The 23,328-nt window shown below is 38.4% G+C and overlaps 2 protein-coding genes across 2 annotated transcripts; one reads left to right on the top strand and one right to left on the bottom strand.

Moving 5' to 3' along the window:
• Positions 1 to 11: 11 nt before the first annotated feature.
• Positions 12 to 5,444, top strand: LOC140938881 (peptidyl-prolyl cis-trans isomerase-like 3). The gene is made up of 7 exons (XM_073388406.1): positions 12 to 120; positions 209 to 283; positions 2,249 to 2,301; positions 2,815 to 2,855; positions 2,966 to 3,033; positions 3,768 to 3,886; positions 4,335 to 5,444. The coding sequence occupies exons 1-7, from the start codon at positions 118 to 120 to the stop codon at positions 4,468 to 4,470; spliced, it is 495 nt and encodes a 164-aa protein (XP_073244507.1). The 5' UTR covers positions 12 to 117; the 3' UTR covers positions 4,471 to 5,444.
• LOC140938876 (dynein axonemal assembly factor 5-like) lies at positions 4,588 to 23,143 on the bottom strand. Its single transcript, XM_073388401.1, has 20 exons — positions 23,049 to 23,143; positions 22,387 to 22,601; positions 21,101 to 21,335; positions 19,889 to 20,023; positions 19,391 to 19,539; positions 17,939 to 18,035; positions 17,237 to 17,324; positions 16,814 to 16,926; positions 15,896 to 16,018; positions 14,895 to 15,074; positions 14,027 to 14,218; positions 12,517 to 12,615; positions 11,829 to 11,989; positions 10,020 to 10,151; positions 9,773 to 9,884; positions 9,580 to 9,676; positions 8,699 to 8,801; positions 7,396 to 7,498; positions 6,504 to 6,601; positions 4,588 to 5,245 (listed from the first exon to the last, which is right to left on the bottom strand). Exons 1-20 carry the CDS (start codon positions 23,100 to 23,102, stop codon positions 5,194 to 5,196), a joined length of 2,538 nt encoding a protein of 845 aa, XP_073244502.1. The 5' UTR covers positions 23,103 to 23,143; the 3' UTR covers positions 4,588 to 5,193.
• Between the last annotated feature and the right edge of the window lie 185 nt (positions 23,144 to 23,328).

Here is a 23,328-nt window from a genome sequence, read left to right as displayed (position 1 = left end):
TGGTAACCCTCCCTCCTTAAAAAAATATGGCGGATGATTGCGGCACGTTGACAAGACGTTGATATGATTTCTCTTCCCCGACTATAAACTGCATCGTTTCGTCATAGTAAACTAAAAATGGTGGGTCATGATGTTCTTGGTTTGGCTGAGCCTTTAAACCTACCAAACTGAGAACAAATAACTTTCATTTTCAATCCTATATTTTTAGTCTGTTACTCTGCATACCGACTTAGGAGACTTGAAAATAGAACTCTTTTGCGAGGACACTCCTAAAGCCTGTGAGGTAAGAGGTAACTTTGGTAGAATTTCCGTACAGCCCCATACATTTATTATGCATGCAGCAATTTCATACTTTTTCACAGAAAGAAATATGCATATGGATGTGTCTGTACGGAAATCTTACCTTATTTATGTACTGTTTTTTTTCATGTTCATTTTATTTTTTAAACATTTTAATTATTTTATGGAAGACAAGATGGAGGAGAATATGAGCATTAGCCAGAATTTCACCTGTTAATAATGCACTATAATAATAAATTATTGCCCTGCACATGCTCAAAATATAGCAGTTGTTTTTCTACACAGACCAGGTGTCATAGGTTTTTATTATGTCCTAAGGTCAAGGTTTGCTAAATGTAATCCTTAGCATCACTCACACAGTCAAGGTTCCTTCCCCCCCCCCCCCCTCCCTCTCTCAGTCAGTCCTCCATCACATGATAAAAGAATACTACCTTGCGTGCCAGACAGACAATCTACGTCAGTGGCTCTCTCCTCCGCAGAGGCTCCCGCTGGGTATCCGTATAAAAATATAACAATAATAAAAAAAATAGAAAGCGCACAGGGGACAATGGGAAGAGGGAGCCTCTCTTCCCTCTTCCCCCTTCCCATGGTGCCCCTCATACTCTCTTTTTCTTTCTCCCCAGCCTTCCCACAACACAAAGAGGCCTCTGCGGAGGAGAGAGCATCAGTGGATAATAAAGTCAACTCTCTCTAAGATGGACACCTTTGGGACCAGCACTAAGTGTCCATCTGAGAGAGGTGTCCGTCTTATAGAAAGTCAAATAAAGGGAGTAAAGAAAGGCAGGGACCGACTCTAGATGTCCGTTTTACAGGGGTGTCCTGCTTATAGAGGTGTCCATTAAGAGAGTGGTGACTGTATCCACCTTTTGAATAACCGTAAAAGTTCTAGGGATTGTTTAGAGGGACATCAAAAACATGGCAGACAGTAGCAAGCCACCTGTTGAAAACACTCTCTAGGTTATTCTGACAGAAGAAGAAATACCTGCTATATTAGGGTCTTTAGGAATTCTGAAATAGTAAAGTGTAGTTGCATTTCTGAAACTGTAGAACTCAGTGCTTGGACTGAGCACTTGTAGTGTGGCATGTTTGTTGACCTTTGTGCTGTCTGTCCAATTGATGCCAAAAAGCTTGTGGAGGCATATCCTTATCAGTTTTTCACTCATTTAGAGCATGACAAATACAATTACAGTCAAACCTATATTAAGTAATCACCCTTGGAGAATTATTAGTCAACTGACTGCTTATTAGAGATTGACAGTTCTATAAGGTATTTGAAGTATCCATCATGTGTACAACAAATTGCCCTTATATCACTGACTTTTTCTTGAGCCAAAATAAGGAAATAAAAGATCACTAAATGCCATATATGGTGTATCTATTGCACTGGTATGGTGAACCTTGACAGTTAAGGGACCATTTAAAAGAGGCAAAGACAATAAAAACTCTTGTTGGGAGGTACAAAAAATTGATCATGACTGCTTAATAGAGGAGACTGCTTACAGTCAAACCAGGAAAACTGTGAAAACCAGAAATATTTCTGGAATGTTATTGTGGTGCAAGAAAAGAGCAAATCAGGTGTGAGAAAACTAAACTGCAAGCAAGAACATTAATAAGTTTGTGGTTTTGTGGCTTGCTCACATGTCCTGATATTTGCTGTGATTGGTCATAACACAATGAACATTCCTGAAATATTTCAAGTGTTCACTGTTTTCCCAGTCACACTATAATACAGGTGAGTTTTCCTGGACTTAAGAAAGTGCCCGCTTAGTACAGTTTCTCTTAATACAGGTATGACAGCCAGTCATGACCTGCTCATGAGAAAAAATCCTCAGGACATCATTGGAAGTCTGTTCTTTAATTTGCCATATTGAGCATTCATGTAATTTGAAGCCAAAAGCAAGTCAAGCAAACACAACCTCAAAGACTTTGCTATGATTATCTTTTGCAGAACTTTTTAGCTCTCTGTGCCAGCAATTACTACGACAACTGCACTTTCCATAGGTAAGTTCCCTTAGTGAAAGTAAAGACTTGTTCAATGTACAATGTGTATTGATTCCTAACTTGCCTGGTACAGTATTCCATATATTAGTGGTTAGGAATAGACAAACAGGAATTTGACTTATGACTGCAATCATTTTATAATTTAGCATTAAAACATAGCATGTGCAAAATGGTGGAAAACACCTCTAAAATAAAAGTGAGAAACAATTCTCACCAAAACATTGCAGTCTAGTAATACTGTTATGATAAACAGTCTGTAAATCTGTACAAAATATAAAATTTATTACTCTGAGACATTCTGGGCCACTTCTTAGAAAAAGAAAGAAAATTGAAGAACATAGAGGTCAATGTAAAGTCTTCATTCATCTCTGTTGCAGTAACTTTTCTGTTAATTACTCCTTTCAAGTGAATCATGCAAAAAAAAAAATCAATAGTAGAGGTGTTAATAGTTGTGGTAATAGTGCTCATATTAAAAAGTTGTGCTTTAAAGTTTGCATGTACATTTTTTTACAGAAACATCAAGGGTTTCATGGTGCAAACTGGAGACCCCACAGGTAGAGTAAAAAGGTTTACTGTAATAGCCCACACCTATCAATGACTGAAAAGCTATTTCATTGCTGATTGACCTCTTGTCTTGACTGAGAGCTATAATTATTGAACACAGGTACTGGTAAAAGTGGCAAAAGCATCTGGGGCAAGAAATTTGCAGATGAGCTAAGTCCATCACTTAGGGTAAGTTTGGGTGTAGATACATTATACACTTATGCAAACAACTGAAATGAATGTGGATCCTGAACCCAAAATGATTATTTGTTTTCAGAGCCTTGAAATTGGGTAAAGCTTTCCTTGCAGTCAATAATGCAAAGGTCAGGGTATGATTCCTGGTCAAGCTTGAATTTGTTCAAGATTTTTCATCCACTTAAGTTGAAAATTTAACTTGAAAGATCATAATACTTTCACTCCTTGCAAAGCAAGTTTTATAAATTAGTTGATATTAATTTTGCCTCATGATCCATGGATCACAAAGGGCAGTGGGATTTGAGTCACCTTCATACATATATGAATATCGATATCAGGCAATTATCTGCAGTTGACTGGCAACAGAAGTGCCACAAACAAAGCTGCATGTCTTTGGAAGCTGCATCTGATCATGAAGAGCAAAAGCTACATGTAGCCTAGTGCTCAATTACTTGAAAAAAGAAAACGTTTAGTTCTCTTCGGCAGGATATTGACCAGAATGGGGTGAATGGGTTAAGTATTTAGATTTAATCAAGAGTGTAGGATTTTGCTGCCTCAAGCCATACTCTGTCGCCTCTGCTGTGTACTATCCCAAAGTCCCAGCTGAAACGCAATATTTTCTTTTCTATTTCTTCTCTCTTTTGAGGGGTTTTTCCCCGTATTTCACACTGTTTGCCTTTTTCCAGACATATTTCTAGGCTAAATCTAATTTTGTTATCCCCTGACAGCATAATGCGAGAGGAACAGTATCAATGGCAAATAGTGGACAGGATACAAATGGGTCACAGTTCTTCATCTGTTATGGCAAACAACCTCACCTTGACATGAAATACACTGTGTTTGGAAAGTATGTTACAAGTTGTTAAGTCTCAGTGCTACATAACATTAAAAAGCTGCCCCTGGACGGTTAGAGCAAAGTGTAGCAAATCAATATTAATAATATGAATATTATCATTGTCAATCATAAAAGGTAAAAAGCTATATTTGTAAGGAGTTGAGCTGTAGCATGTGATTCTATGTCATACATCTCGCAAAAGACAAAGGTCTTGCCTTGGTCTGTGGAGATCAATTATTCAGGTGTGCTCAAGGTAATTTACTTATTACTCAAGTGTAGGGGTCACTCCTGAAGGTTCTGTTAATCTCTTCTAGTTTATTTTCCTTCAAGTCTTGACCTGTTAGCCCATTGTGCAAACAATCGGAAATTTAAATTTGACCATTTATTAGTAGCTGAGTCATGTCTGAGCACAACTGTTCAAGTCAAGGCATAAGTCACCGTTGTTGTTTATAATCTACAGGGTCATTGATGGTCTGGAAACTCTTGACGATTTAGAGAAACTGCCAGTGAATGAGAAAACATATCGGCCACTCACAGATGTTCGGATAAAGAATGTGACCATCCATGCCAATCCTATAGCAGAAAAAAGCTACTAGACTTTGGAAACTGCCTCAGAGTGATAGACCATTGTGGATTTCTCAAAGGAATTTTTCCTTCTCAGAAATTATCCTTGCTCAGAACACTTAAGAAATGACCTGTACCTTGTTCACACGCAAAGTGAAAGGAAATAATTTATTGTTGAATAATTTTCATAGTGCTATATGAACGTCAAAAAGAACTATGTTGCCACATCACACAATGGCCTTTGTTGAAATCTGACCTACTGAGCAGTGTTCCTGCAGAGACGATTATCGCCTTTTTCGGTGAGATTCTTGTATGGGTTTTCTAATACATGCATTAGGAATTCAATTATTGTTTTAACAGAAATGCAAACATAAAACCAGACCTGTTAATACAAGAAACAAATATCTCCATCCTTCTCACTGACTGTCTGATAGCAATTTTAAAAAGCAAGTTTCCATTGAAATCTTTAAAATAATTTATGATACAAACAGGCTTTGTCATTTAATCCTGAACAGCCGTAGTTCAGACTTGTAACCGTTAAAGGAAATGGTTCTCTGCAGACTTGCTTGTTCTTGACACCATGTATCTGTTTTGTATTCCTCAAAACGCTGCTTGACAGTGTCCATCTTTGCCTCCTCATTTCCTTCACATGTACAAGGGTAATCATTTAAGTTCGTCATAGTCTTGCAATCAGCTTCTAACAGTGGGCTCATCATTTGGTAGTATCTTAATGATTCTTAAGAAGCTAATTAAGACTATGACTTGGCTGTAAGGCTTTGACAATGTGTTATAAGCTCCTCGCAATATCTACAGACAACAAAAGTAAGCAAAACATTGTCAGTGAAGACACAGGACTCCTGAAATCATGATACTGGTTTGGCCATTTCTTTCAAGTTTTGCTTCAAAATTACCACACTTAGGCATTTCTCAGTTAACCTCTTCTAGAGACGATAACAAAACTGTGAAAAACGTTGTTTATAATTAAATAAAGAAAAGATATCAGACATTTTTCCTCTGTTTGATTCTAAAAGAGAAGTAGTTGTGAGTTGTGTGTTTACTAGGGCAGGTAACAAGTATACAAGCAATAGCGCTTTCTACTAATGACGTCACAAATTTCTGGTCCCTGCTGTGACTCAGACATTAAACCTGACCAGTGTAAGAGTTTAGTATGGGAAAGTCACGTACGGCAACAAATTTTCGTCGTCTTTGAAGATGTTTATCGTTAAAGGCAACAAAATTCAGCTTGGTTTCGATAATAAATATCCTGAAAATAATCAACTCGTGCCAAGACAGCGTTAAACGTGGAAAAACCTGTACAGATGAGAAGTTTTATTTCTTATGCGGCGTCCTAATGCTGTGGGTAAAATTATGTGAAAATGTGTGGAGAGCAGGGCTTCATAGCCATGCGCGAAACGGTGCATTTGGCTAAATTTATAGGCAAAGGTTGCTCAATTTGTTTTTCGAGTGCTTATGTTACGCTACTTAGTACTACAGGATATAAAGTACTAAAGTATTTGTCGCAGATTCATATGGTCTACCTGGCCGCACAACAACAGAACCAACCTTTACATTTTTCGGTCTGTGCTAATATTGGTGTGCTTTTCACCTTAGATATTCTGTCACAGGCTTGCCAGAAGCACATCCGAACTCGATTTTCTCTTTGGCAATTTCGGTTTTGGAGTATTACACAGCCAATAATGTCATGTCATGTTTCAGTGCATAGCGGTACTTTCTGCCTAAGACAGAGAGCCAGGGATCCGATTTCAGTAGCCTTCTTTGATCGAGTGGCTTTATTTTCTGATTTTAACCATTTATTTGAGTTACTGGACCAGGTTTTGCTCACAATAGCAGTAGTACCTTTTATATATTGGAATTATGCTAAAAAAACATTTTAAAAACGCTCACTGCGAATTTTATGAACAATTTTCATGTCAGAAACGTATGTTTCCCATACAAAGCCTTGGAGTAGAATGCAAAGTTTGTCTGAGTCACGCGGGGGGTCTAAGGTGACAAAACCTATTTTTAGTAATAGTATAAAGCGCTATTGTAGAACTGTCTGTTTTACCTGGCCACTCTGTGCTTGTGCCTAACAGACTCAACCTGTTCTTTCAACAAGAGAGGTTGCACATGTGCTGCTTCTTTTAACACAGTGAGAACTGCTTCCTGTAAATAGAGCAAAATTTACTCTTTCATCATTGGCTAACACTACATTCCAACTAGTCATCACCGAACTACAGCACACCTGCAAAATAACGCTTGGTCAATACCATCCTTCCCGCAATAGACACCTCTATAAGAGTGACATCTGCTAGTATGGATGCCTAGAGTTGATCCCTGTCTTTCTCTACTCTTTTTAGTTGACTTTCTTTAAGACAAACACCGAGTGTTTATCCCTACCTTTATTTATATCTTTTAGTTGACTCTGTGACAGACAGTTCACTGAAACGGACGCCAAGAGGTGTCCATGCCTTTCTTTACTACTTGTAGTTGACTCTCTATAAGACGGAAATCTCTTTTCCGTCTTAGAAGCTAAATTTTACCTTCATGTCTTTTGACAAAAACGACCCAAAAGCTAACGATTTTACATGACTCGCTTGTTCTTCATGATACAATATAATTATGTTAACAGAACACCCCATTCCCATCTACTCAAGGTCCAATATCTAATCACTCACTCCTACTATTGTGTTCTTGTTTGTTGCTAGTTTTCTTATGTTTTTGTTTTGCTTTTTATTGTTGTGTATACCTGAAAAGTTCACTCCAAAGAACTGGTCTTGGTGACAACAACATAGGTCCCTGGACACACGTTTCATTTAGATCATACAGCCTGTAGCTAATGGTTTACCGGCTATTCATTCAATTCCATCAGTTAAACCTGAATACTTCAGGTGGGTTGCATCTACCTTATAATCCTTGCGTACTGCCCTAATTAGTCAGATGAACAAGAGTAATTTTACCTGTATAGAAGATGTTGGGTCATCAAGATGAACTAGAAGACCTTTAAACATGGCTTCCAAATGTAACTTGTACAAGTCGTGGTCGTACTTTGAAGGAAACGCTCTGGCAGGAAATGAAATACACAGTAACCATAAAACGACATATTATCCTGCATTACAATGAACCATACATTCGAGTGCATGTCTTCCACAAGCGCTGAAAGGTCAATGGGGCATTTCAGAACCCAAATGGCATACAAAATTAAATCGAGTCGAAAGTAGTCTGAGGAGTTAACACAGGCTCAGGATATGATAGTCCGCATGGAAAAACGGCAACTTTACCTACTTAGCTTTAGAAACCCGTGTGTCAATGGCAAAAGCCTTACGAGGTCGAGCTCCTTATTGTGCGTGATGTACTATTCCAATAAGAGGGCAAAATCTCTGTAAAGGTGAAGAACAAAGACCCCAATCTCGTTATAATGATCAGTGTGGTTCTGCAAGCATAAAATCTTTATTTTGGTCAATCGCACAATACTGTTTCCAACTTATAGCTACAATCCCAGACAAAGACCCCGTAACACTTTGGCAGACAAAAACCTATAAAAACTTTGGAAACTTTCGCTCCCTTTCATTTTCCCCCTCCCTTTTGCAATGTTTTTGTAGCCAGAAGACGTTACAATCACATCTCAACATTGCAGACGGAAAGGGAAGTGCATGGGTGTTTCAAGGATTTCTGGCGAGGATTGTGGCTCTCTTTGGCTGAAAAAAAGTAACAAACATTTCCTGAAACCATTTTTAAAGGGACGAAAATCGCTTAAGTTGGCCACGCCTAGTCTTTTCATTCCGCTTCTCAGAACGGGTCTAGATAATGGATGAAACACTCCTCTTTTTTAGTTAGTCTATCAAATATAAGAGCGCTCATGTTGTGGCTCAATTTTTTCCTTGGATCAAATTTTATATTCCTTTGCTTTTGGATATGGTAATGGTTGATAAACTTCCGTAATATTGATTAGTTTAATTTTTCACCTGATATTATATTGTATCCGTCGCCGTAATTTTTATGCCATCTTCGAAAAATTGTAATTGAGGACGCCTAATTAACATAAGCTCTATAGTTTCTTTTAGGCCTCCTCGCCATCTCTTCCTACATTTTGTTTTTGACATCTTTTTTTTAATTATTGTAATCGTGTGGCAAACAAATAAAATACCTAAATACCTAAAGTACCTTGATGAGTTTTAAAAAACAAAGGAAAATGATTCAGAACCAACGATGAAATTGAACCATATCTACAAAGGTACTTGACTAACAGTTTATAATCCTCACCTAAAATAAGCAAGAAAGGTTTTGGTGACAACGACCCTAATTTCATCACTACTGTCATCCATTCTTTTCAGTAACTCGGGGTAGATTTGGTGAAGCATGTCCACTGAAAATAAACAGAAGGGACAAAGTAAACTTTACTTCCACTAGATGGTGCTAGTCCCAGAGTACCTCATCTCTAGCGACATTAAACCTAGCAATATCTGTTTGATTGCCTAAAACTATTTTCACCCAGTCACAGATCCTGTCATTCCCTTCAATGACAAAATGTTCTTTTGATTTGTTATTGCCTATTGCAACACTCTTAGAAACTTGGGTAGCGGCAGCGGCAGCCAAAATCCTACAGTAAACTGCCGCTTTTAAGCCCTCCACCTATGACCCCTCCCAGTTGATTCCAGTTATACGGCCTCCCCATAAATAAGACCTCTGAAAACCCCTTATGAAGATGTTTAAGCTAAGGGTCGTAAGCGGCAGTTTACGGTACTGTTTTGGGGATGTTCATGAACACTCATTTTAGACAGTTTGTACAAACAAACGACACAACCACCAAAGACAACATTCATTATTAGAAATAACCTGAGTGAACAGACTCTATACTTCGTTCTTCTGAGAAAGGAAGTTCTTTGGACGCTTGGAACAGAAAGCGGTGTTCAATCCACGTCTAACAGCCCCCTTAACTCCAGGTTTTTTGGCCTCCCTAACCAAAGACACTTAAACAGTTTAAATTAGCCACATCATCCTTCTAAAGTAACTTGCACTGAGACCAAGTCACTCTTAAGGAAATTGCATTCCTATCAACAAGTAGCACTAAAATCACAGTGACACTACCCCTGTTCATTCATTCTGCCACGTAACTAGCGTAACTGAGAAAAGAAACACATTACCATTAAAAGTGTCTTTGCAGGATACCAGTAATCTTTGAAGAGCTTTACATGTTACAAGCCGTGTTGTTTGATTATGGTCGTCCAAGCAAGTTATAAGCTGTAAAAAAGATAACAAAAAGGCCTCAGTTTGTGAAAAACACACACACTAGTCTTCTATAAGTCTGTTCAGAGTTCAAGTGTGGATTTGCAATACCTGAGTAAGAAGATCCTTCATAACTTGCGCGGCATCTTGAGAAGATAACAAATTGGAGTTAAGTAACGCCCAGAGACAAGAGATAGCTGCAGAACGGACAGCGGCAGCAGTTCTGGAAGTAAAAGAAGTTCGTTACTTCACATTGTTGCTCAAATTGTCACAAAAATTTTGACATTGTCAGAAGTCCTGTTTAAAAAGGTGCATTAAATACAGTACACCTATTCAGCAGCATTCAATATGAATTTACCTTCCTGCCTGCCACACACAGTTAGGAATAACGAGTTTCTGTACAACAGTCACTGAATGTGAGCTAAAAGCGTTCTTTGACTCCACCGACTGGGAAGCATTCATGAGAAGACGTGACAACAAGGAAAACATCCTAAGGGTAAATCCAATCATAAACATCAATAGTATTAAAGTGCTACTCAAAGAAAGGTAGTCTCGCGCGTTTCGTGACGAGACAAAAACGGCTGCGAGGGAGTCTAAATGATAGGTCATTGGATCGTAATTGTAATTTCACAAAATACGATTTCGTTAACTCGCTTCACACCTCAGTCAAAATAAGTGTTATTAACGGCACAATAATCGTAAAGTATTAATTTTTAACACAGCTAAGTACAGCATTTTCAATATTTCTCAAGATATTTATCCATCACTGTGAGGTTCTTCTTTTGTGTTGTCTTGCAAGCATCAGCAACAATTCAGTTTCATAAGAAAGAAGGTAGATGGCGTCCAAGTGTCGATTGGCAAATTTTCTGTCACTACTTTTTAACTTATAGTTCTGGGGCCGGTTGCTCGAAGCCTGGTCAGCGCTAACCGTTGGTTAAGAGGTATCAAAATGTATAGGTTTCCATGGTATTTAATGCTGATTAGCACTAACCATGCATCGAGCAACCCGGGCCAGATTATTATTTCATTACAGAAGCCGTATATTGTTTAAAAACAAAAAAAAACAGAAACGATGTTACCAAATTTTAGTCAATAAATTATATCCAATCCATTTAAGTAAGTTTTAAAAATTCTTCCCTTCTTTGACTGAAGTGAGGTACGGCCAAACCTTCCGCAAGCAACCATCCAAAATGCCAAGATGTGGTGGTCGTCTTCAGAAGACGGTCACTCACAAGAGGCTCCAATTTATTATAGTGCTGGCTCCAGCTGTTCAAAATGTAGATAACTCTATCTACCGGATAAATCACTATCTACTGGAAAACGTAATTGGTTTCCCTCATACTTATCCACTGGATAGAGATTTATCTGGCCCGGCTTGTTCAAACGTTGGATAGCACTATCCACCGGATAAATCACTATCCAGTGGATGATTATTACGAGAACCAATTGTGCTATTCAGTGGATAGTGACTTGTCCAGTGGATAGCGTTATCCACCTTTTGAACAACTGGGCCCTGGTGGATAGCGCCATCCAACTTTTGAAAAACTGGGGCCAGTACAGGGCAAACTGATTTTGATGGTTGAAAAATTCGAGAACTGTTGGCACACAGACGTTCCATTGTATGTCGTCGTTAGGTTTTTGTATTCATGTATAATGAACTCTTTTTCGGCGGACACCCCTGTAAACCATTTCAGGCGGTTATCAGTGTCTAGTTGCTTCCGGTTCAATTTGTCTTCATTCTGTAAATTCTTATTATTATATGGCTGGTTTCGCGAGTGGGCAAGATGAAGGGAATACTGCGATTCTGATTATCTATCCGAAAAAACAAGCTTATCTTGCCCGGTCGACAATGGATCAATACTGGCTTCGTTCGATTTTGCAGTTTTATTGACCTAGACCTTGCCTCGGTTCATAAAAGGGCGAAAAAAAGAACTTGGCCAGTATCCAGCTATCTAAACCAAACGCTTGATCTCTTTTAAGGCGATCACCCTTGTTGGCCAAATCGGGCGGGCATCAGTTTCTAGTTGTTTCTGGCCAATTTTTTCTTGCCTTTCTGTAACTCTAAATACGATGGACACAGCTCAGCTACATAGCAGAAAACTAGCGCTTGCGTCAGTAGGGTGTGTGACTCACAGAGACCCCAGGAAACACTTATGTACCCGCTTACTTTAGTCGCAGCTCAGGGTCTTTCTTATGACTGTCTAAGCACTCTGTAAAGATGTCCATGGCATCTGTAAGGTGCCCACTAACTACTGGTCCAGATTCTGACAACAGCACATCAAACAGTCGACACTCTGGAGAATGATGAGTCCAAGAGGTATGGTTCTTCTAAAGAATAAAAAGTTGGAATGGTCACTGAGCAAATACGGTGGAACCTCGGTATGGCGAACGAGATTCTTCGCCCTAGTAATGGTAAAATATAAGCAAAAGAAGCAGAAAATAAAACCTCGGCTCTTCGATATATCGAGGGTCACTGTATTTGAAAGGAACTCAGGGGAAGGGAGGAGAAGTGAATGTCTCCCTAAAGGAGGTGAATGTTATCATCTACACCTATCGACTAGGCTATTGTCTACACAGTGACGGCAATGGACTAGACGTCATTCAAAGGAGTAACGGCTCCAACTAATCACTGACTATAAACACAGACCATTAGTACGAACAAATGATGCCGACCGAACACTCAGTAATCATGCAGCGACTAAAAGCTCTGTCCACAAGAATCATAATAATTTTCGTAAACGGTCTTCAAGGTGGATAAGTATAGCTCCACAAGTCAGATTGTTCTTAAAAAAAGAAGTATGCCTAGTCTTACGATGTGTTTCCGCTTCAGCATAACCTAAAGTAGTACTGCTTACTTTAAGCTTCTCAAGGAACTTCTGAATGTGATTTTCATACAGCTTTGACACACTTTCCAATCTTTGCGTTGATGCAAGCTTGGTTAACACAACATTCACCTGTCAAAATGAAGTCAGAAACGCAAAACAGTAAATTGGATCCGATATTAAAACAGCACGTACATGCGCCAAGCTACAGTCGAACCACCTTGAGCGGACACTTAGGTAAGCGGACAATTAAGACGCATTCCATCAGTCAAAACTGCTTTGCCAGACCAGTCCAGTTGTAAAGAGATTTCCACTGTTAATCAAAAATTTCCAGCCAGGTCAGTCTATTCCTAATTATTAAAAACTGAATCATCGGATAATGCAATTCTAAAGCTCTGATTGGCTCAGCCATCATGGTATATGAGCCATTATACCATGCTCTCCAAATATGGTAACTGTACGCGTCTGCTCAAAATTAAAAACAAGCTGAAAATCGGTTGTTTTTACAAATAAAGTCGGGAAGAATTCTCGATATTTTGTGGGTGTTTTTTTAATTAAAACAAATTATTTAACAATTATTCCACTCGTACTTGTTGGATACGAGATGATTATAGCCAACTCGGCGCTACGCGCCTTGTTGGCTATCAACCATCTCACATCCAACGAGCAGTCGTGGAATAATTGTTACCTATAAATAGTATTCACCATTTTCACATAAACCATAATGCACCTTCTTTACCCCCCAAAATTTTGCATAACTACTATTTCCAATTTCTCCTGGGTATTACAGCCGTCCCAAGAAAAATCAAGGACAATAATTATGCAAAATTTCGAGGTGTAAGCAAGGTGTATTATGGTCTATGTGTAAATGGTGAATGCACAGTAATGATGGGTTTTTAGCGAAAACTTTCGAAAAAAGCACATTTCATCTTCAAAAAACCGGGTCTGGTCAATTTTTGGTAAGCACCATTAGTATTATTTTTACACTCCCTTTTACACTCCCTTTAGAGGGCACCTCTCCTGAGGGACCCTCTCCAGGGGCGCAGCGTGCGATTTTGAAAGTGTATGCACGGGATGAAAGTTATAGCGCTGAAGGTGGCTTAGGCTGGGGGGATCTGACATTTAGGGTCTCGGAAATGCCATTTTCTACTTTTTCCGCAAGACATTTTCAGTAAATATATACGAAGAAAAATGCAGTAGTTAGTTGTTTACTTTTCCCATCTCTATCGTTATCGGTAAGGTTACACTAATAACGGAAAAAAAAGGGTAAAACAATGACGCCATCAAGGAGGTTACAAGCAAAGGGCGTGACGTGCCGTCACTGACTAATTTCACTGACTTCAGCTGCGTTTTGCAATCATATATTCCTAATTTCAGTTGAGTGCACATATTTTTTTCCAGATTACATTTCAGCTGTACGCACGGGCATATGTGCTTATATGGATTCTACGCTCCTGCGTTCTCTGATACTCAGGGAGTTCTTTACGGGAGGTTCTACTGTACTTGCAGCAATAATGATCGATACTTCTGTCGCAATTTATACCTCTCGTTGAAGACTTCCTTGTGGCTGAAGAGCCATCACATGTAATAAAACGTAGAACAATGTGAAACTGTGTGCACCGGTCTCTTCACCAGCCTTGTCTACAATGGCAGAAACCGTCGCTAAAAGATGTTGTTGACAAGAAGACTGTTCTGTGCAGCAGACATCTTGTAAAGAAATTGTATTACATACGTCCTAGAATTGAGAATAGACAATAAAATATTAGTCGAGAATAAACATCACAACAGTGATTGAAAAAATGCAAATGACACTTTGATCACTTAAAATTAATTTGTTAAAACTCAGTCTGACGTTTCAGGACCTTTGTAAGTCGCAGCCCATAAGGCCTATGTACAGCTGTTGGTTCAATAATACGAAACATTGTAGAGGATCCCATAGATTTGCTTACAGGTTAGCCAGAAAGGGTAAAAAGTGAGCGAAGTGGGCGAAAGCGATTGCGAAAGAGGGGAAGAGAAAGCTTCATGCCGAGACTTTTTTCATAACGAAACAAACTCTGAGATAGCCAAGGGTCCATTTGTGTTTTTTTTTGGGTGAAGGAGTACTTGTACAGGGGATGGGCTGACACCAAGTCTACAAATATAAATATCTTATTATCCTTCCTCCAGTCCTCAAGCCCTTTGAGGGACAATTTTAACACTGTGTGAGGGACTTTACCAGAATACTTTTGTGGCACTGGTTACAATAAATGAATGCCCCTAATGTTAATGCGTTCCTCAGGCCTAAACGATTGAGAAGACCTAAGAAAATCTCCATGAGAGGCTAAGTTCCTGCAGGTTAATCATTCGTAAAGGAGGAACACATGACGAAGCCCTAAGAACGTCTGAGAGGTCAGAGGATTGCAGGAACTTACCTTTAGAAGAGGTTTAAGGAGCTCTGGATTACAACCCCTTATCAATGCCGCAAGAATCAACAAACAACTACTGCAACCAGTAGCAGAGCTGCCCGCTGCAGACTTGAGATGAGGGAGAGCTAACTTGCAAAACACTGCTGGATCAACAAAACTACCAACCAGCTCCGCACTTGATACAACCTTAGTAGAGTAACACATAAACTATCAATATTTGAAATTAAAATAACAAAGGAAAGGGACTTACGATTTTTTCCCCAAATACAGTGCCTGCGCTAATTTCAATCAGGAAACCAATAACGGTAAATCTGCTGGCTATGTAAGAAAGTTTTTTTTGTTATAATTTGCTTAAATCTTTATTTCAAAAACTGACTGTCGAAGAGAGAGGTTTCCCTAAGAAGAAAACTGGTGCACTAAATTTGTCATTCAACAAACTCCCTATACGCCTGTTCGCTTACAAGCAAAATAAACCCCCAAGAGATCATTTTTCTCCGCGAGGGCGTGGTGGGGGGGGGAGGGAAGTAATTCCTAGTAATAGGCTAATGGGCTAATGTGCCGCTGGACCGGGTCGCATTTCACGACTGCATTGACTAGAATGGGGCTGTACTTTCATTAGAGTTACTAGAATGGGATCGCACATTTGTGGGATTTGGGGATCAGAAAATTCAGGTAGGTACTGGTAGGGATTTAAACATGAGAAGATTTTTACTTCATTAAAGTTAACCGAGGAGTCAATAAATTTCAAAATGACCTAGTTAAAAGGATTTATAAGTTATATACATAAAAAGAGAGTTACCAAGTTGGGATCGAGAAAAAAAAATCCCCAAAGTGACTAAGATAGGGTCTTTATTTGGCCACAGGGTAGACTATAATGGGGGAGGGGTTCTGAGAGGCCAGCGGCACATACTCAGCAAAAATTAACGTAATTAAATCCAAGCAAACTCTTTAGTTTTAGTTTCGACTTATACGGGAAAGTTAGCTGATTGAAGGATATAAGGTGTTACCTGTCTAACAACTTGCTCATTTTCATCCAGGCTAGCTTTATACAACCCTTGTAACAATGTTTCCATGTGTTGAGTTGTGTGGTCCTCAGCATAAAATAGCAAGAAATAAACTAAAGAAGAAGCCTGAGGAAGGGGAAAATCGCAGCTCTGTTAGTACAGGTGTCACAATTTTACAGAGCAGATCCCGCCACTTCCACCACCTTTCAGCTAGCCTAAGAAAACGGCCGACATTTTGCGACGCCACTACTGGTTTCCCCGCGAAATGACATCTGAAGAACGAGTGTAAATCTAGGTAGTGCATCTCAATGGTTATGCCTCAACCAATCAGAAGCAATACCCAGACCTGGATAAAGACATGTCATCAGTATGAAGTTTCTGAGTTCGTTCCTCGGATGTCATTTCGCGGGGAAACCAGTGGTACCGAGGGGTCGAGAAATGACGGCTGTTTTCTCAGGCTACCTTTCAACAAATGTTTCAAAGATTGACGTGTTTTGTACAAACTTTCCTCACACACAGAACCAAGCCGTTTGGAGGGCAATTTTTAAGGAGCTGGAATGAAATCTCGTTGAAATGCACAACGCTGCAATTAAAACATCTTCTGATTTGTTGTTTGCAATGCTTATGGAAGCCATCAAAAGTGAGACAAATTTGTTGACTTGCAATGTTAGTGCGATCTTCACCGAGTGTTCATTGATTAAAAGAGATTAGGGCGAGAACAAAGAATCACACTCTTCAGCACGTTTTTTCTTACTTGTACATACATTGAAAATACCCAAAATTAGTTCAGTCACAGTTTTACCGTTCAGTTTAGCTCAGTTTCATCTTCTTAATAAAATTCGGTAAATCATTATGCAGTTCAAAGAGATATGCAGTGAGTTAATCATCAAAAAGTTCACATCAAAAAAATTGCCAAACAACCTTAACTCTTGTGTCAGCAGTCCAGTCAGCCATGTCTCGTAGTGCAGCAGGTAAAATCTTAGACAAATTTCTTTGAACTAAAACCCTGCATCCCAGACTGGGGCGTGTCATACCTATGGAATGAAAAAAGCATAGCACAACAAAGCAAAAATTCTCGATAATTTTCCTAGCCTAAAACATTAAGCATTATTAGTCTCATTTCTTCCTGGGATAGTGAAATGAGCAGAATACGGGACCACGCGTGAAAATTACCACCCTTCAGGAAGGTGACACTCTTCACGTATCACCTTCTTCGTGCGCTGCGTATCTCGCCTGTTCTACTATAACTGAAGAAAATGAGGTGCTTCTTAAAGTCTATAAATTTCCAGACTGTAAAACTTATGTATCTGAGAAGCATGGCATTTATTGTTTAAGTAATGGTACCTGTCGAAAGCTTGTAATCTGGGATTTCCTCAAAATCCATTTTGTCTTTTAAATCATCTTCATTCTCTGCTGCAAACTGTTCACCCACCTGTCATACAAGACCAAGTGTGCATGTATCTTTATTTTTTTATTTTGCAGTTATGGGAGTTATTTTAACATCTTTCACTTTCTCTCCTCGTCACTTCCCTTGTTTTACTTTTGCTGGGAAATTAATGCTAAGCTTCAAAGCCCTTAAAAATATTCTAACAAAAGTACAGGGGTTAGTGGAGCACGATTCTCATTTTCATTTTTGTGTCAAAGTCACATTATTTTATGTTGTCTCTGGCCTACTTGTTGTGGCTGAATCTCGCACTAAAAGATCCCAATCATTATATGGTACATACCAGTAGTACATAAGACAGTAGCCTGTGAAGCAGGCACTAGGAAATAATGGGCAGAAGAAAGAATCGCAAATGGGGTGCATGTGCCTCTGTCGTGTTAGTAGCCTGTGTAGCAGGCGCTTGGAAATAATGGGTACAAGAAAGAATGGGGTGCGTGTGTCTCCATCACATGCACCTTTCTTTTCTTGTGTATTACTTCCAAGCACCTACTACACAGGCTATATATAAGAGACTTTTCACTCAGTCATTTACAGGCAGCTAAACTGGGTGTGAATGGGTTAATGACTGATACTTGTCACATAATAAGAAGCATTTTTATTACCTTTTCCATGAGCTGTCTTGCCTGCTTCTGAATATCAGGCATTTCATCAGACAAGCCTGTCATCAATAATGGCAGTAACTTATGGAAATATGAATATCTACAAATAACAATGTGACTGATAAGTTTTCCAATAATAGCATTAGTAAATGTTACATGTCAAAATTATATTCAGGTTAAAATTTTTTAACCTGCTGGGTTGATTCTCAATTTCCTTTGTCTCCTAGCCCTAGAAAAAGGAAATTGAGAATCAACCTGGGTTAAAAAAATTTTAACCTGAATATAAGAATAAGAATCAGTTGAAGGGCTCCATCACATGTTTAGGGATTTTCTGTTCTGATGAAAGGATGGAGCACAGATTTTTTGGTGAAATCCAGGTAATATGTCAATTTAGATTTATTTGAATGGTCCAAGATAGTGGAGTACAAGTTTCCAGGGCATAAAAAGTGAGTGTTACTTAAAAGCCAGACAACTCCATCTAGCCTCTAGAAGCAGCTGACTTTCAGAAAGCCTTAACAACATGATTTGGACTAAGTGTAGTGCCCTGACTGGACTTTGCTACACTCTAAAAAAGATTAGATTACCTAAAGGATTCCATATATGACATCTTGGGTGCCCAACATATTTTTGTTTTAAACACAATGTACCATGGTTCATAAAGGTTTCATAAACTTTTATTCAAGAACTTTTCCAGAAATTTTGAAGGACTTAATAAGAAAATTCAAGAAGTTAATTTTCTCAGGTGCACACATTATTTTGTCACAAATATTACATATTTTGCACAGTCATGCCAACAAACCAATACCTGTAAGTACAAAAAGATCCAAATACATTTTGAATAAATTTCACGCTTCAAGCTCCTTCAAGCAGCTGTGGTTTTGTTTGCTAAGAGTGCGGCTGATAGACTGACGAATACACTTGTAATGGGAAACTGCATTAAGGATGCAGTTACTTGGATACTTTGATTATTAAAGAAACACTGAATTGCCCTGACAAAGAAAGTTTTTCATCATATGAGACTTCAAATGTGTTTCTCAGCAATTCCTTCAATCTTTTGAAGTCAAACATGAACTTATTTTGTTGTAGTCTCAAGTGTTCCATGGGTTTTTAATACAATTCAAGTACCGCTTCTTCAAATTCAAGGAGTTTTCAAGAAGAAAAACAGTTTTTAAGGACTTTTCGACGACCTAGCAGTTTTTCTAGGAGTATTCCAGGCCGTGCAAACCATGTGTATGTAAGATTTTGAAGTTTCCCAAAATCAAAAGTTAGTTTCCCCAAGCTCCCTGGTGCTGTTAGAGTACAAACATAGCAGCCGCGCTGCTGTGTTCAGTCTTCAAAGTAAGGGAGTAGTAATGAACCAAGAGAGTGTACACACATGCCTTACCATCTACTCCACTTTTCTTTAAAAATCACTGTACATGTACACTGTACTAACTTCTTATATTATTTTTTCACCTGTCACGAAGATTTAACAGCCAGTCACCAATAACACCAGTCAAAGCTGCTCTCACTGTTGGTGCACTGTCAAATGTTCTCTGGGCAAGATGTGAAACTACATCATCCACATTTTTGCCATCTCCGTAGCTAATGACAATACCTAACGTCTAGAGAGAGCAATCAAAATTTAAGGTCTAATTACTGTCAATTAATCCTCAAAAATACTTTCTTTTCTGACGCAAGAAAACTAGGGGGCACATATTTGAAAGGGGTGCTTATTTCTTCTGCAGGATTTCAAATCAACAAAAACTGAAGGATTAAACAAAAAAACAAGAACTATTTACAAACATCTTGCTACATAATAGAAATGACATACACGAACTTTGTCACTGAATGTTTGAACCACCATGTCTAAAAAGACCCATTTTAGTGTCCAGGATGGGAAAATGTAACCACTGAAAAACGCCACAGAATTGAAAATTGTGTTACATTTTCTACACAGTAATATTTTCTTACCTGTATACAAGAAACTCTGACTTTAGAATGTTGATGAGATAGAGACTTTAGAAGAGGAGTCACAAGTGAGTTGGCTTGGAAATAAAACTGCTCAGGAACAGCTGCAGCTAAAACATTTGTGCATCGACAACTTTCCTACAGGTATAAACAAAACCAAAACATCTCTTTTCCATTAATGAAGTCAACCTGCTCTCTAAATTTGATAAAGTTCAGCGTATCATGCATTATCATACAATGATGTTTTAGTTTTCTCATATAAATAGCCCTCTTATTCTTTGGGCTTAACCCTAATCAGTATGGTTAGTGCTTAACCCTAATTAGTACTTTTAGTGCTTAACCCTAATCAGTATCATCAGTGCTTAACCCTAATCACTAATAAAAATACTTAAAATATCAGACTGCTGGTCATTTAGTGTTTTCTAAATCTTGACCAGTTACTGGCAATATAGCCACAGCGAATAATAAAACCGATAAATTTATATATAAAATATTTCATTTTGTGAAATATGCTTGAAAGGTATAAAATGGGTGCTTGCTCCAGTGAGGCTATTTCATTGTCCATATGCTACGCTATTTTGCTGGTCTTGACCGTGTCCTGTTTTCTGAAAACCAACCCAAATATACAGAGGTTTCGAAATTTGCTTTTATTCTGCCATGGCATCAACTACAATGAATTCATTATGAATGCCTTCACTTCTTGGTCAACAAGTGTCGGCCAACTGCAAAAGTATACAGCAAGTGCAAAGTTGTTTGTTTGCTAATTAGACCTTTTTTTTCTATACATACTTTAACGAGATTGCAAATTATTCAGATTGCAGTTGAAAATCAGTGAGAGCAAAGCACATGGTAATCCACTGCACATTCTAAATCTCCCATTCCAGCATTTATAACCACAATTCTTTGCAAGTCTACTGCGCATCCTAAATCTTCCATTCGCACATAACCACAATTCCTTGCAAGTCCATTGTGCATCCTAAATCTTTCATTCACGCATAACCACAATTCCTTGAGTTTGGCAAGAAAAAGTGATTGAATGCCCCTATAATGTAATATTTTGCCAATTAGAGAGCTGCCTCATTTGTTCACTTCAGGCTCACTCACTGTGGCAGCAATAACAGGCCTGGTCAATGTTTCTTTATTTATAAAATGGGGTGAGCCTGTGAGGCTTGATGGGCAGCCTGTGCAAACGATTAAATCCCAAATCCTTCTTACCTTTCTTACATCATGAAATGGATCAACAAGAGTTCTCTGAAGTATTTTTATCAAGTCATCGATATATACACCAACTTTTTCACCACATATCTCAATGACAGAGAGTAACATTTCCACTGTAGAAAGTCTAATTTCTTCACAAGGCTCAACTAATTCTGGCTGGCCTAGTCTTTGGACCACTGTTGGAATTATATATGGAAGAAACTGGGACATGTCCGCCACTTGCTTAGCAAATCTAGAGTGGTAAAGGTAAAGCATCAATGCAGGCATTAATCTTTTTACCTAGTTAAAAAATTAGAACATCAAAAGAAGATTAATTAAGCAAATTCAACAAGGACAGAAGACTAGATGTTGTGTTAATTTGACATTTTGGATTTGCTTCGACTAGTCAAACTGTACAGAGGCATCAACTTGGCTACAATAGCTGAGAAGCTTCGCGATTAGGTAGAACAAAATATCATCTCAAAGTAAATACATTCAACTCTCTCACAGCAAGTGCAACCACCTTTTAAACCAGAAATTGTTTTCTGTTTCCCGCAAGCAACCACCAGGCATGTTCACATATGACTGTTACATTATTACCATTCCTCTAAACAACAAAAAAGGTCAGTTTTTAAATACTGCTGACCAAGTGTATTGATAGGTTACAGCAGTTGACTTACAAACAAGATGGGTGTAAGTAAAATGGTGGATTGTAACAATGATGCAATGTGTGGGTCTTTGTAGCTCAGTTGGTAGAGCACTGCCGTGCTAACATAGAGGCCATGGGTTTGAATCCTGCTGGAGTCCCAAATTTTTTTTCAGGTTAATTTTTATTCTTACATTGAAATTACCACTGCAATGATCATATCTTCATTTAAATTTGCATTTCCGCAGTTCACATCATCCTCACTGCTGCAAAATGTTCAGAACAAAGTTTCAACATGTTTCAAGCACTGCTCGATATGAAACATCACAATTTTGCCAGTTGTCTATTTACCTAATTTTGAGATGTAAGGTAATGATTTTAAGCAGTTACGTTAATCAGTTCAGTTTTAGCTTATTTCCGTGAGTTTTCCCATCGACAACCACCTTCCGTAACCAAACAACTTTTTTGTGCACCAAGGGTGGTCGCTTACGAGAGAGTTGATTGTATACTTTGAAGAGAATCAACTATTTTTGCAGCAGTTGATGCAGTGAAAAGAAAAATGCTTTGTAGCCAATCGATTTCATGATACAGCAAAACAACCACACACCAAATTTTCATGTCTGCTTATAGTTTTCGGACAAGTTCACCATAAACTTACTCAGTAACCATCTGTAAAGAAAGCTCTCTGCATTTTTCAGTTGGGTCTGAAAACAGCTTCAAAACAGGCTTTAAAATTTCTTCAAAAAAAGTTTTCATTACTGAAGCAGATAACTTTGACTTCTTTGAAAAGACTTCTTTGCTAATCTTTTCCAGGGCTCGCTTTCTTGTCCCTCTGTTGTCATCTGCCAGACAGTTGATATCTCTTTGAAGGCTCTGGCATAAATATGGGTAAAAAAACGAAAACACATGAAACAATTTAATGACTAACTAGTAGATCCAACAGATAAGCTAAATACCAACAACTGTTCAGGGTCTCCCATAAGAAGACACGTCTGTAAACTGGTTATCACTATCATCAACAACTGAATATCATCATCGAAAATAGCACATTAAAACTTAAAAGCTATGCGTAATCAGCAATCCCTTACACAATACACTCAAAAAATAAGAAATGAAAACAATGTGCCCGGGCATACCGTAATTAATGAAGCCTACACTGGATGTTGCCATGCTACCAGTTAATGTAGTGCCCTGCCACAGCACAAAGCACATGAATGGTACTACTGCGATTGTTTATTATTTTCTGCAACATTTTTGGTAAAACATTTTTTCCCTACATAATATCGGTGTTAAAACCAACTTAATTTATCCAAATTTTACCTGTAAAAGCGCTTCAAGAGTTTCTTTTTCTGCTGGACTCAAATCTGCCGCCATCTTGGTAACGATGGACAAAACCAATTACTAACGGGGAGGGGTACGGGTCAGAAAATTTGAAATCAAGACTGAATCGAGGGCTTTGATATCTTTGAAATAAACTGAGGGCCTACACGATGAAACATAATCTGTTTGAAAAAATGCAGGAAAGTTGAAAAAAAAATTGTCTCCCCAATACTATTTTATCATCGTTTATTAAAAATTTCGTGTACAAAAATATTTCGGA

Source organism: Porites lutea, chromosome 5, assembly GCF_958299795.1.
Source record: "Porites lutea chromosome 5, jaPorLute2.1, whole genome shotgun sequence".
Lineage (NCBI taxonomy): Eukaryota > Metazoa > Cnidaria > Anthozoa > Scleractinia > Poritidae > Porites > Porites lutea.
Note: the sequence above shows the minus strand (reverse complement) of the source record. Positions and strands in the feature narration are given on the sequence as shown.